Raw genomic sequence first — 13,794 nt, forward strand, 5'->3', positions numbered from 1 at the left:
TGGATGATCAGCCACGATCACAATGAATGGCCGTGCTGGCTCGAAGGGCCAAACGGCCTCCTCCTGCACCTATTTTCTATGTTTCTATAGCCATGTAACCGAAGACAGACACATGATACTGGAGTAACTCAGCGGGACAGGAAGCGGTCCTGGAGAGATGGAATGGGTGACGTTTCGGGTCCTCTGGGTGATTTGGGTTTAATATTACATGTACTGACGTACAGTGAAAAGCTTTTTTGTTGCGCGCTATCCAGTCAGCGGAAAGACTGCACGTGGTTATCTGAAGAAAGGTCTCGTCCCGAAACGTCATCCATTCTTTCTCTCCAGGGACGCAACCTGTCCAGCTGAGTTACTCCAGCATTTTGTGCCTATCTGCTGTTCCTTCATACACTATCCACACAACCGATCGGTGGCAGACTGACCTCTGTCCTGGCGGGGCGCAGAACTCGGCGTAGTATTTGATCTTGGGCTCCGTGCCGCTGGCCCTGAGTGTGGACACACAGCCGTTGAGGAAGGTGAAGGTGATCATCTGGCTGCTCCTGCTCACCGGCAGCACCTGGTGGGGAAAGGGACTAGTTACAACCGGGACAGCTGGCTCCAGCACAACATCATAGAGAGAGGCAGAAGGGTCTCGACCCGAAACGTTACCCATTCCTTCTCTCCAGAGATGCTGCCTGTTCTACTGAGTTACTCCAGATTTTTGTGTCTATCTTCGTTTTAGAAACATAGAAAATAGGAGCAGGAGGAGGCCATTTGGCCCTTCGAGCCATTCAATGTGATCATGACTGATCATCCACAATCAGTAACCCGTGCCTGCCTTCTCCCCATATCCCTTGATTCCGCTAGGTAGGCTGCTCTGGAAGGTTAAATCGCATGGGATTCAAGGAGAGATAGCTGAATGGATAGAAAATTGGCTCCATGGAAGGAAGCTGAGGGTGATGGTGGTCGGTTGCCTCTTGGACTGGAGGCCTGTGACTAGTGGTGTGCCTCAGGGTTCAGTGTTGGGCCCGTTACTGTTTGTCATCTACATCAATGATTTGGATGAGAACACACAGGGCAAGATTAGCAAGTTTGCTGATGATACAAAAGTGGGTGGTGTTGCAGACAGTGAAGATGGTTGTGAAAGATTGCAGAAGGATTAGGATCGATTGACCAGGTGGGAGGAGGAATGGTTGATGGAATTTAATACAGAGAAATGTGTGATGCTGCATTTTGGGAAGTCTAACAAGGAGTACCTGGAGTACTGTGTGCAGTTTTGGTCTCCAAATTTGAGGAAGGATATTCTTGCTATGGAGGGCGTGCAGCGTAGGTTAATTCACTAGGTTAATTCCCGGAATGGCGGGACTGTCGTATGTTGAAAGGCTGGAGCGATTGGGCTTGTATACACTGGAATTTAGAAGGATGAGGGGGGATCTTATTGAAACATATAAGATAATTAGGGGATTGGACACATTAGAGGCAGGAAACATGTTCCCAATGTTGGGGGAGTCCAGAACAAGGGGCCACAGTTTAAAAATAAGGGGTAGGCCATTTAGAACGGAGATGAGGAAGAACTTTTTCAGTCAGAGAGTGGTGAAGGTGTGGAATTCTCTGCCTCAGAAGGCAGTGGAGGCCAGTTCGTTGGATGCTTTCAAGAGAGAGCTGGATAGAGCTCTTAAGGATAGCGGAGTGAGGGGGTATGGGGAGAAGGCAGGAACGGGGTACTGATTGAGAGTGATCAGCCATGATCGCATTGAATGGCGGTGCTGGCTCGAAGGGCTGAATGGCCTACTCCTGCACCTATTGTCTATTGTCTATTGTCTAAGGGCAGGACCTACACAGTGAATGGGCGGCCTCTGGGGAGTGTTGTTGAGCAGAGGGATCTAGGAGTGCAGGTGCATGGTTCCTTGAAGGTCGAGTTGCAAGTAGATAAGGTGGTCAAAAAGGCTTTTGGTACATTGGCCTTCATCAGTCAGAGTATTAACTATAGAAGTTGGGAGGTCATGTTGCAGTTATATAAGAATTGGTGAGTATTGCGTTCAGTTCTGGGCACCATGTTATTGGAAAGTTGTTGTCAAGCTGGAAAGGGTACAGAGAAGATTTACAAGGATGTTGCCAGGACTAGAGGGTGTGAGTTATAGGGAGAGGTTGAACAGGCTGGGTCTCTATTCCATGGAGCGCAGGAGGATGAGGGGTGATCTTATAGAGGTGTATAAAATCATGAGAGGAATAGATCGGGTAGATGCACAGAGGCTTTTACCCAGAGTAGGGGAATCGAGGACGAGAGGATATAGGTTTAAGGTGAAGGGGAATAGGAATCTGAGGGGTAACTTTGTCACACAAAGAATGGTGGGTGCATGGAACAAGCTGCCAGAGGAGGTAGTTGAGGCTGGGACTATCCCAATGTTTAAGAAACAGTTATACAGTTTAAGAAACAGTTATACAGGTTTTGAGTGATATGGGCCAAACGCAAGTAGGTGGAACTAGTGTAGTAGATGGGACATGTTGGCCAGTGTGGGCAAGTTGGGCCGAAGGGCCTATTTCTGTGCTGTAAGTCTCTATGACGGATCCAAAATAAGGAAGAAGAGGCATTGATGGGCTTTCTTTGTGATTGCAATAATATTCTGGGCCCATAATCCTTCCAGGTATCAAACAGTGTGAAACAGACACCTCTTTGCAGCAGCAAGCCACCACTTTCTAACACGGCCTTCTTCATTTCACGTGCGGCGTGATATGAAGACTCGGGGTGTGAGAATCGTGCACGAGAGTGAGAACGAGTTGAGGTGTGAGTGTGAGGTGCCGACGTTGGGAACATTCTTGCAGCTGTGAGGAACGTGGGAGGGAGGGAGGGGGGGAGGAAGGAGAGAGGGGGAAGGGGAGGGAGCAGCGCACGAGGGAGGGAGGGGTGGTTGGGGAGGGAGGCAGGGTGGCAGGGAGGGAGTGGGAGGGGTGGTTTGGGGAGGGAGCGGTGTAGGAGGCAGGGGGTAGGGAGGGAGTGGGAGGGGTGGTTTGGGGAGGGAGCAGTGTAGGAGGCAGGGTGGCAGGGGGTAGGGAGGGAGTGGGAGGGGTGGTTTGGGGGGGGAGTGGTGTAGGAGGCAGGGTGGCAGGGGGGAGGGAGGGAGTGGGAGGGGTGGTTGGGGGGGAGCGGTGTAGGAGGCAGGGTGGCAGGGGGTAGGGAGGGAGTGGGAGGGGTGGTTTGGGGGGGGAGCGGTGTAGGAGGCAGGGTGGCAGGGGGTAGGGAGGGAGTGGGAGGGGTGGTTTGGGGAGGGAGCGGTGTAGGAGGCAGGGGGTAGGGAGGGAGTGGGAGGGGTGGTTTGGGGAGGGAGCGGTGTAGGAGGCAGGGTGGCAGGGGGTAGGGAGGGAGCGGGAGGGGTGGTTTGGGGAGGGAGCGGTGTAGGAGGCAGGGTGGCAGGGGGTAGGGAGGGAGTGGGAGGGGTGGTTTGGGGAGGGAGCGGTGTAGGAGGCAGGGGGTAGGGAGGGAGTGGGAGGGGTGGTTTGGGGAGGGAGCGGTGTAGGAGGCAGGGTGGCAGGGGGTAGGGAGGGAGCGGGTGGTTTGGGGGGGGATCGGTGTAGGAGGCAGGGTGGCGGGGGGGAGGGAGGGGGTGGGAGTGGTGGTTTGGGAGGGAGCGGTGTAGGAGGCAGGGTGGCAGGGGGTAGGGAGGGAGTGGGTGGTTTGGGGGGGGGATCGGTGTAGGAGGCAGGGTGGCAGAGGGGAGGGAGGGAATGGGAAGGATGGTTTGGGGAGGGAGCGGTGCAGGAGGCAGGGTGGCAGGGGGGAGGGAGGGAGGGGTTGAGGGGTGGTTGGGGGAGGGAGCGGTGCAGGTGGCAGAGTGGCGGGGGGAGGGAGGGAATGGGAGGGGTGGTTTGGGGAGGGAGCGGTGTAGGAGGCAGGGTGGCAGGGGGGGAGGGAGGGGGCAAGCAAGGGTCCGCGTGTGTGGATTCGGGGGGCGTGGGCTTCACAGAGTGAGTGCGTGTTCAGCACAAACAAAGACAGCAAGGGAGAATTGCATGCAAAGCTCTCCCAGGAATGCTGACCACTGCGATCCCAGGAGAGGTGTGGAAAAGAAAAGGGAGGTAATATGTGATTGTGGAAATGAAAACGATAAAACAATAAATTTTCAGCAGTTAATGGAATCAAAGGAGGTCATGTCAGTGTGGGAACAATGACTCTGACTCTCCGTGTAGGAAAGGACTGTAGATGCTGGTTTAAATCAAAGATAGACACAAAATGCTGGAGTAACTCAGCGGGTCAGGCAGTATATCTGGAGAGAAGGAATGGGTGACGTTTCAGGTCGAGACCCTTCTTCAGACCCTTTTCTGAATGGGCTGAATGGCCTAATTCTTCTCCTAGAATTTATGAATTTAGTCCTGGAGGGACCCAGCATGTCAGTCAGCATTTAAAATACACGTGGACAGGTACATGATAGGAAAGCTCCAGAGGATATGGACCAAAAGTGGGTAAATGGGACAGGCTTAGATGGTCGGCATGGGTGAGTTGGGATGAGGGGCTGGTTTCCGTGCAGTATCACTCTGACTCCATCTGTGGAGGGACGACATTTTGGTTCAAGATGCATCTTCAGATTCTTTATAATAAATGCGAACAGTAAAGTTTTTATCAAATCTGCTTTGTGATGAGCAGGGAATTTTAGAGAATGTATAAATATGCGTGTGAATCAGACTCCGGTCTCGACCCGAAAAATCACCCATTCCTTCTCTCCAGTGATGCTGCCTGTCCCACTGAGTTACTCCAGCTTTATGTGTCCCACATATTAAAAATGTACCTATTCACACACAACTTTGAAAAACAGTAGACAGCAACTATCCATATTAATAACAGTCAGCAGTAAAATCACAGCAGGAATTAATCTTGTTCAAATAATGTTGATATGTCCATTAGTCCCAGGAATCAGCGTTCTTTCTGACCATCCCCGAAACTCAGAACCCCTTCGAACCAAATGTGTAGGAAGGAACTGCAGATGCTGTTTTAAACCGAAGTTGGACACAAAATGCTGGAGTAACTCAGCGGGACATCATTTCTGGAGAGAAGGAATGGGTGATGTTTCACGTCGAGACCCTTCTAGAAGAGGGTCTCAATCTGAAGAAGGGTCTTGACTCGAAACGTCACCCATTCCTTCTCTCCAGAGATGCTGCCTGTCCCGTTGAGTTATTCCAGCTTTTGTGCCTACCTTCGACTCTGACTCCACTCCCTCAAAGCCAAAATATTCTTTGCCTTGTCGGCACCGCTGAGATACGAACTCAGGATCTCCTGTTTACCGGTGTGGATCAAATGCGGGCAGATAGGACTAGCTGGGCTGACACGGGCAGGTTGGGCTGAAGGGCCTCTTCCCATGTTGTATGACTTTCTGAGCTCAACGTGATTAGTTTAGTTTAGTTTATTATTGTCAAGTGTTTTTCTGTTGCTATCCAGTCAGCAGAAATACAATACATGGTTACAATCAAGCCGTCCACAATGTACAGATACACAGGAAAGGGAATAATGTTTAGTGCAAGATAAAATCCAGTAAAGTCTGATTAAAGATAGTCCGAGGGTCTCCAATGAAGTAGATGGGAGGTCAGGACCGCTCTCTAGTTGGTGAGAGGACGGTTCAGTTGCCTGATAGCAGCTGGGAAGAAACTGTCCCTGAATCTGGAGGTGTGCATTTTCACACTTCTGTACCTCTTGCCCGATGGGAGAGAGGAAGAAGGGGGAGTGACCGGGGTGAGACTGGTCCTTGATCTTGGGCTTTCAGAGTCTAGTTTAATTTAGTTTAGAGATACAGCGCAGAAACAGGCCCTTCGGCTCACTGAGTCTACACCGACCTGCGGCCCACCGAGTCCGCACCGACCAGCGATTAACAATATCCTACACACACTAGGAACAATTTACACATACACCAGGCCAATTAACCTACATACCTGCACGTCTTGGGAGTGTGAGTGGAAACCGATGATCTCAGGGAAAACCCATGCAGGTCACGGGGAGAACGTACAAACTCCGTACAGACAGCACTCGTAGTCAGGATGGAACTTGGGTCTCCGGCGCTGCATTCGCTGTAAGGCAACAACTCTACCGCTGCGCCACCGTGGCCATCATTCATAGTCATCTAGCATTCTAAATAACGCAGCTTACAAAACCAATTGGGCGGCACAGTGGCGCAGCGGTAGGTTAATTGGCTTGGTATTAAAGTAAAAATAGTCCCTAGTGTGTGTAGGATAGTGTTAGCGTGCGGGGATCGCTGGTCGGCGAGGTCCCGGTGGGCCGTAGGGCCTGTTTCCGCGCTGTATCTCTAAACTAAACAATGATGGTAAGATTACTGCATAGAAATAGACCTGGGGTGAGGTGTGAGAGAAGATTTAAGCTTACCGATTTATTATTGGGTTGGCTGCTGTCAAATCCAGTGGTTACATCCCTTATGTGCAAAATCTCAAACGATCCACAGAAACAAGGGTAATGACTTTCCGTCTCATAGTTCCGAAGCCGTTCAAAGATTTTCTTAATTGTAGCAGGGTCGTAGCACTTAAAGTAAGAGGTTCTGGAGATGTGATGACCATACCTAAGCACAGAAGGTGAACACCAATGCCCAGTTATAAGCTTCCATGCATTTCGAATAATGGCCCAAACTTAGATTTAAGTTTATTAATACCATGTGTATCGAGGTACAGTGAGTAGTATTGTTTTGCAGGCTATCTAATCAGATTAGATAATACCATACATAAATGCAATCGTCCAACTCAAGTACATTATGTAGAGCAAAGGAGATACAAAGTGCAGAATACACACCGATCAGCCAAAACACCGATCAGCCAAAACATTATACACACCGATCAACCATCACAACTGACAGGCGAAGTGAATAACATTGATTATCTTGTTACAATGGCACCTGTCAAGGGGTGGGATATATTAGGCAGCAAGTGAACAGTCAGTTCTTGAAGTTGATGTGTTGGATGCAGGAGAAATGGGCAGGAGTAAAGACCTAAGCGACTTTGACAAGGGCCAAATTGTTATGGCCAGACGACTGGGTCAGAGCATCTGTGAAATGGCAAGGCTTGTGGGGTGCTCCCGCTCAGCAGTGGTGAGTACCTACCGACAGTGGTCCGAGGAGGGACAAACCACAAACCGGCGACAGGCAGGGTGTTGGGCGCCCAAGGCTCATCGATGCACGAGGGCAACGAAGGCTATCCCGTCTGGTCCGCTCCGATAGAAGGTCGACTGTGGCACAAGTCACAGAAAATGTTAATGGTGGTCACAGGAGGAATGTGTCACAATGCACAGTGCATCGCACCCTGCTGCGTATGGGGCTGCACACGGAGGACCAACAGCATATTAGGCAGGTGGTCATAATGTTTTGGCTCATCGGGTCATAATGTTTTGGCTGATCGGTGTAAATTTCCATGCATTTCGAGTAGCGGCCCAAACTTAGATTTAAGTTTATTAATACCACGTGTATCGAGGTACAGTGAATAGTATTGTTTTGCAGGCTATCTAATCAGATTAGATAATACCATACATAAATGCAATCAAATCCAACTCAAGTACATTATGTAGAGCAAAGGGGAAGATACAGAGTGCAGAATATAGTTCTCAGCATTGTAGCGCATCAGTTCCACAGACAAAGTCCAATGTCCGCAATGGGGTAGAGGTGAATCGGACAGTACCCTAGCTTATGGAAGGACCGTTCAGAAGCCTGATAACAGAGGGGAAGAAGCTGTTCCTGAGTCTGGTGGTATGAACTTGATGTATAAACACTAATATATTCTGTACTTTGTATCTTCCCTTTTGCTCTATCCAGTGTCCTTGAGTTTGATTTGATTGTGTTTACGTACAGTATTATCTGATCTGCTTGGATAGCTTGTAAAACAAAGCTTTTAGTTTAGTTTCGAGATATCGCATGGGAACGGACTCCTTGGTCCACGCAACCATCGATCACCTGCTCACACTCGTTCTATGTTATCCCACTTTCCCACTCACTGAACACAACAGAGGCAATTTTACATTTAAACAACAAACTCGCAGGTCTTTGGGACGTGGGAGGAAACCTGAGCACCCGGAGGAAACCCCCACGCGGTCGCAAGAAAAACGTGCAAACTCCACACAGACAGCACCTGAGGTCAGGAATGAACCCAGGTCCCTGGCGCTGTGAGGCGGCGACTCTACCCACTGCCCCAGCGTGCCTCCCACGGGACAATGATAAACCGTCAACATCAGCATTTCTAACGCACAGTTTAATGCAACAGAGAAAATGACCTGTGATCAGAGGCCTGAACATATAATGCCAGGAAACACTATATCACAAGCAGCGGTAGGGTTGCTGCCTTGCCTTCTTCGCTGCCGTGTGCCAGGGCAGCACGGGCAAAGGCTGCGGACGCTAATAGGATCAACAAACTCATCAGGAAGGCTGGCTCTGTCCTGAGGGCGGAGTTGGATTCATGGGAGGTGGTCTTGGAGGGGAGGATGCTCCTCAAATTGCGGAGCATCCTGGACTAAACAGCTCACCCCCTCCATGACACACTGGTCAACCTGAGGAGCACCTTCAGCAACAGACTGGTCCCACCAAGATGCAGCACAGAACGCCACAGGAGATCCTTCTTCCCTGTGGCTATCACACTGTACAACTCCTCCCCCTTCTGTCGTGGGGTAGACTGAGACCGACTCCCCGCCACACCTCCTTAATCTTTGCACATCCCCCAAGCCTTGCCACCTATCACTTTAATTTCATGTTTCATGTGTTTTGTGTATTTTGATGAGTAAGGTTCAATCGTATCGTTACAGCTCCAGAGGCCCGGGTTCGATCGTGACTACGAGTGCTGTTTTTTCTGGTGTTTGCATGTTCTCCCCGTGACCTCCGTGGGTTTTTTCCGGGTGCTCCGGTTTCCTCCCACAATCCAAAGACATACAGGTTTGTAGATTAATTGGCTTTGATAAACAAAAAATTGTAAATTGTCCCTAGTGTGCGTAGGATAGTGTCAGTGTGCGGGGATCGCTGCTCGGCGTGGACTCCATGGGCTGAAGAGCCTCTTTCTGTGCTGTAGCAGAGCCCCACTTTGATACCAAGTTGGCGTTACTCACGTTCTGTAAATGTTATTCAACTGCTCGACTATGGTGAGGTTTCTGGTCTCCAGATACGCCGCCATCTCTGCCACCACCACTGCTGCACTCACCCCATCCTTGTCAAACATCAGTGTGCCGCACATGAAGCCTAAAGACAACGAGAGCAGAGGGGCCGAGGCGTGAGTGGTAGGAGTGTGGGGAGCACACAAGCAAGTCTGTGAGCACAGGGCCTGCCCACGTTAGGCAGCACATTACATCCTGCGTCACTTTCAACACTGAAGCCCGATAACGAGGTTAATTCCTGGGATGGCGGGACTGTCATATGTTGAAAGAATGGAGTGACTGGGCTTGTATACACTGGAATTTAGAAGGATGAGAGGGGATCTTATTGAAACATGTAGGATTATTAAGGGATGGGACACGCTAGAGGCAGGAAACATGTTTCTGATGTTGGGGGAGTCCAGAACCAGGGGCCACAGTTTAAGAATAAGGGGTAGGCCATTTAGAACGGAGATAAGGAAAAGCTTTTTGACCCAAAGAGTTGTGAATCTGTGGAATTCTCTGCCTCAGAAGGCAGTGGAGGCCAATTCGCTGGATGCTTTTAAGAGAGTTAGATAGAGCTCTTAAAGTTAGCGGAGTCAGGAGGTATGGGGAGAAGGCAGGAACGTGGTACTGATTGTGGATGATCAGCCATGATCACGGTGAATGGAGGTGCTGGCGCGAAGGGCCGAATGGCCTCCTCCTGCACCTATTGTCTACAGCTCTAACAATAAACACTAAATAAAATTGCAGATGCCGCAATTGTGAGCATTCTTGATTGGTAGACACAAAATGCTGGATGGAGTAAGTCACAGGCAGCATCTCTGGAGAGAAGGAATGGGTGACGTTCCGGGTCGAGACCCTTCTTCAGACTGAATTCACAACAGTAGTCTTGATTGTCAGGGGTTATGGGGAGAAGGCAGGAGAATGGGGTTGAGGGAAGGATGGATCAGTCAGGATTGAATGGCGGAGTAGACTTGATGGACCGAATGGCCTAATTCTGCTCCTAGAATTTATGAACTTAGTCCTGGAGGGACCCAGCATGCCAGGCAGCATTTAAAATACACGTGGACAGGTACATGATAGGAAAGGTCCAGAGGATATGGACCAAACGTGGGTAAATGGGACAGGCTTAGATGGTCGGCATGGGTGAGTTATGATGAGGGGCCGGTTTTCGTGCTGTATCACTTTGACTCCATCTGTGGAGGGAGTGGACAGACGACGTTTTGGGTCGAGATGCATCTTCAGATTCTTTATAATAAATTCAATAGACAATAGGTGCAGCAGGAGGCCATTCGGCCCTTCGAGCCAGCACCGCCATTCAATGTGATCATGGCTGATCATTCTCAATCAGTACAGTAAAGTTTTATCAAATTTGCATTGTAATGAGCAGTGAATTTGAAAGAGAATCTAAAAATATGCGTGTGAACCAGACTCCGGTCTGGACCCGAAACATCACCCATTCCTTCTCTCCAGTGATGCTGCCTGTCCTGTCCCTCTGAGTTACTCCAGGTTTGTGTGTCCCACATATTAAGAATTTACATATTCACACACAACTTTAAAAACAGTAGACAGCAACTATCCATATTAATAACAGTCAGCAGTAAAATCACAGCAGGAATTAATCTTGTTCAGATGATGATGACATGTCTTGGTTTGTGTAAAATTAATTATCTCTCTAGTGTTGCTGGGCAGAACACCAGCTCGGTAACTCACACACAGAAGGCTGTGGAGGCCAAGTCAATGGATGTTTTCAAGGCAGAGATAGATAGATTCTTGATTAGTACAGGTGTCAGGGGTTATGCGGAGAAGGCAGGAGAATGGGGTTAGGAGGGAAAGATAGATCAGCCGTGATTGAATGACTGAGTAGACTTGATGGGCCGAATGGCCTAATTTTGCTCCTATCACTTATGAACATATGACACAGAATGTCATAAGGTCATAAGTGATGGGAGAAACATTAGGCCATTTAGCCCATCAAGTCTACTCCACCATTCAATCATGGCTGATCTGTTTCCCTCCTAACCCCAGCCAAGAAAGCTGTGGATAAAGTGAACGCTCAAGGTCTTTATCCCAGGGTAGAGGATTCTAAAACTCGAGGGCATTGGCTAAAGGTGAGAGGGGGAGAGATTTAACAGGGACTCAGGGCAACCTTTGCCACTCAAAGGGTAGTCTGCGTTGATCGATTGATACAGCATGGATTCAACAGGCCCTTTGGCCCATCGAGTCCATGCTGAACATTAGATCCATGTTATCCCACTTTCTTATCCATATCCTACACAGGAAAGACAAATTGCAGCAGTCAATTAACCTACAAACCAGCACGTCTTTGGGATATGGGAGGAAACCGGAGCACCCTGAGGAAACCCACGCGGTCACAGGGAGAACGTGCAAACTCCATGCAGACAGCATCTGAGGCCAGGATCGAACACAGGTCATTGGCACAGTCAGGCAGTGGCTCTACCAGCTTGGCCACTGTCCCGCCCAGTGCATATCTGAAACAAGCTGCCTGAGGAAGCTCTAGAAACAGATACAATTACGAGGTGTAAAAGACACTTGGACAGATATATGGATGGGAAGGATTTAGAGGGATAGGGCATAGTGGTAGAGATACTCCCTTACAACGCCAGAGACCCGGGTTCGATCTTGACTACAGGTGCTGTCTGTACGGGGTTTGTACGTTCTCCCCGTGACCTGCGTGGGTTTCCCCCCACACTTCAAAGACGTGCTGGTTTGTAGGTTAATTGGCTTGGTATAGATGTAAAAAATTGTCCCGTGTGTGCGTAGGGTAGTGTTAGTGTGCAGGGATCCCTGCTGTGCAGTTCTCTGCAGTCACAGGCAGTGGCTGCCTGTTGGTACTCAAGTGCAGAGAGACAAAATACAAAGCGCCTCTCACCAATGGATTCCTCAAATGCGAACAATACTTCTTTCCCGCTTTGAAGCAACTCGTCAATTCGGTTTCCAATCCACTTGAACCCCGGCAAAGTTTCCTGAAACATAAAGGGACTGGTGTAGATGGGGCGTCGTAGGCCGAAGGTCTGACTCCGAGCTGCACAGCTCTGTGACTGGAATGTCGATAAAAGCTTCTGAAACTCCTCACCTCAAAGTGGAAGCCTTCACAAACAGCGAGGGCCTGCAGGACTTTGGAGGAGACCGTTGTGGCCAGCATGTAGACGTTCTTCACGTCAGAGAGGTCAGGGTGCTCACTCCTCCAGCAGCTGAACATCCACCAGCCCAGGAGAGCCCCCAGCTCATTGCCAGAGAACACCTTCCATTTGCCACTGCATCGAGACAGAAGAAGCAGGTTACAATACAATACAATATATCTTTATTGTCATTGTACAGGGGTACAACGAGATTGGGAATGCGCCTCCCATACGATGCAATAAATTAATTAGCTAGTCAGTATTAATTTAAACAACCCAATGAAACAAATTGGAAGAGTTTTAAAGCAGAATAAAGTGCAAGTAGGTCTGTGCCGGATCACTGTGCGATGTGACCACCCGGCTCAGCAGGACCGGTTCATAGCAGCTATGGCCCTGGGGATGAAGCTGTTCCTGAGTCTGGAGGTGCGGGCGTAGAAGGCCTTGTATCGTCTGCCCGATGGTAGAAGTTCGAACAGACTGTTGCAGGGGTGTGAAGAGTCTTTGTGGATCCTGGTGGCTTTTCTGAGGCATCGTGTGTTGTAGATGCCCTCCAAGGCTGGTAGCTGTGTTCCGATGGTCCTCTGAGCTCTATGGACTACCCGCTGAAGAGCTTTCCTCTCTGCCTCTGTACAGCTGAGATACCACACAGGGATGCCATGTGTTAGGATGCTCTCTATGGTGCAGCGGTAGAATGTCGTCAGCAGCTGTTGGGGTAGTCCAGACTTTTTCAGTGTTCTTAGGTAGAACAGTCGTTGCTGCGCCTTCTTGACCAGCGCAGCAGTGTTATTGGACCATGTTAGGTCCTCCGAAATGTGAGTGCCCAGAAGCTTGAAACTGGACACTCTCTCGACACTGTCCCCGTTGATAAGATCGGGGCGTATTCCCCGTTGTGTGACACTGGGGGTGGACACAAAATGCTGGAGTAACTCAGCGGGTCAGGCAGCATCTGTGGAGAACATGGATAGGTGACGTTTCACAGAGTGCTGGAGTAACTCAGCGGGTCAGGCAGCATCTCTGGAGAAAAGGAATAGGTGACTTTTCGGGTTGGGACTTCATCTTCTGAAGGGTCTCGATTGGTGGTGAATCTGTGGAATTCTTTGCCACTGACGGCTGTGGAGGCCAAGTCAGTGGATATTTTTAAGGCAGAGATAGATAAATTCTTGATTAGTACGGGTGTCAGGGGTTATGGGAAGAAGGCAGGAGAATGGGGTTAGGAGGGAGAGATCGATCAGCCATGACTGAATGGCGGAGTAGACGAAGAGCTGAATGGCCTAATTCTACTGCTACGATCTTATTTGTTTTTCTCCAGAGATGCTGCCTGACCCACTGAGTTACTCCAGCATTTTGTGTTTGTCTATCTTCAGTGTACACCAGCATCTACAGTTCCTTCCTACACTACCCGATACCTTGGCGTGTTTACTGTACCTATCTTCAAGGTAAGATTTTAAAGGACTTGACAGAAGTATATGAAATTACGTGAGGCATAGATAGGGTAGAGAGTCAGAAGCTTCATCCTAGGGTGGAAATGTCAAAGACTAGAGGACATAGCTTTGAGGTGAGAGGGGAAAAGTTTAAAAG

At 49.6% G+C, this 13,794-nt stretch overlaps 1 protein-coding gene across 1 annotated transcript in view; it reads right to left on the reverse strand.

Moving 5' to 3' along the window:
* Positions 1-13,794, reverse strand: part of pgm2l1 (phosphoglucomutase 2-like 1) — a 77,043-nt gene that overhangs the window by 4,306 nt on the left and 58,943 nt on the right. The window contains exons 9-13 of the mRNA XM_078401942.1: positions 12,171-12,351; positions 11,967-12,060; positions 9,050-9,179; positions 6,344-6,533; positions 423-556 (exon numbers count right to left, since the gene is read on the reverse strand). Coding sequence (XP_078258068.1) covers positions 423-556; positions 6,344-6,533; positions 9,050-9,179; positions 11,967-12,060; positions 12,171-12,351 — 729 coding nt within the window. The remainder of the gene's footprint in view (positions 1-422; positions 557-6,343; positions 6,534-9,049; positions 9,180-11,966; positions 12,061-12,170; positions 12,352-13,794) is intronic.

The sequence above is a fragment of the Rhinoraja longicauda genome, chromosome 7 (genome assembly GCF_053455715.1).
Source record: "Rhinoraja longicauda isolate Sanriku21f chromosome 7, sRhiLon1.1, whole genome shotgun sequence".
NCBI classification, from domain to species: domain Eukaryota; kingdom Metazoa; phylum Chordata; class Chondrichthyes; order Rajiformes; family Arhynchobatidae; genus Rhinoraja; species Rhinoraja longicauda.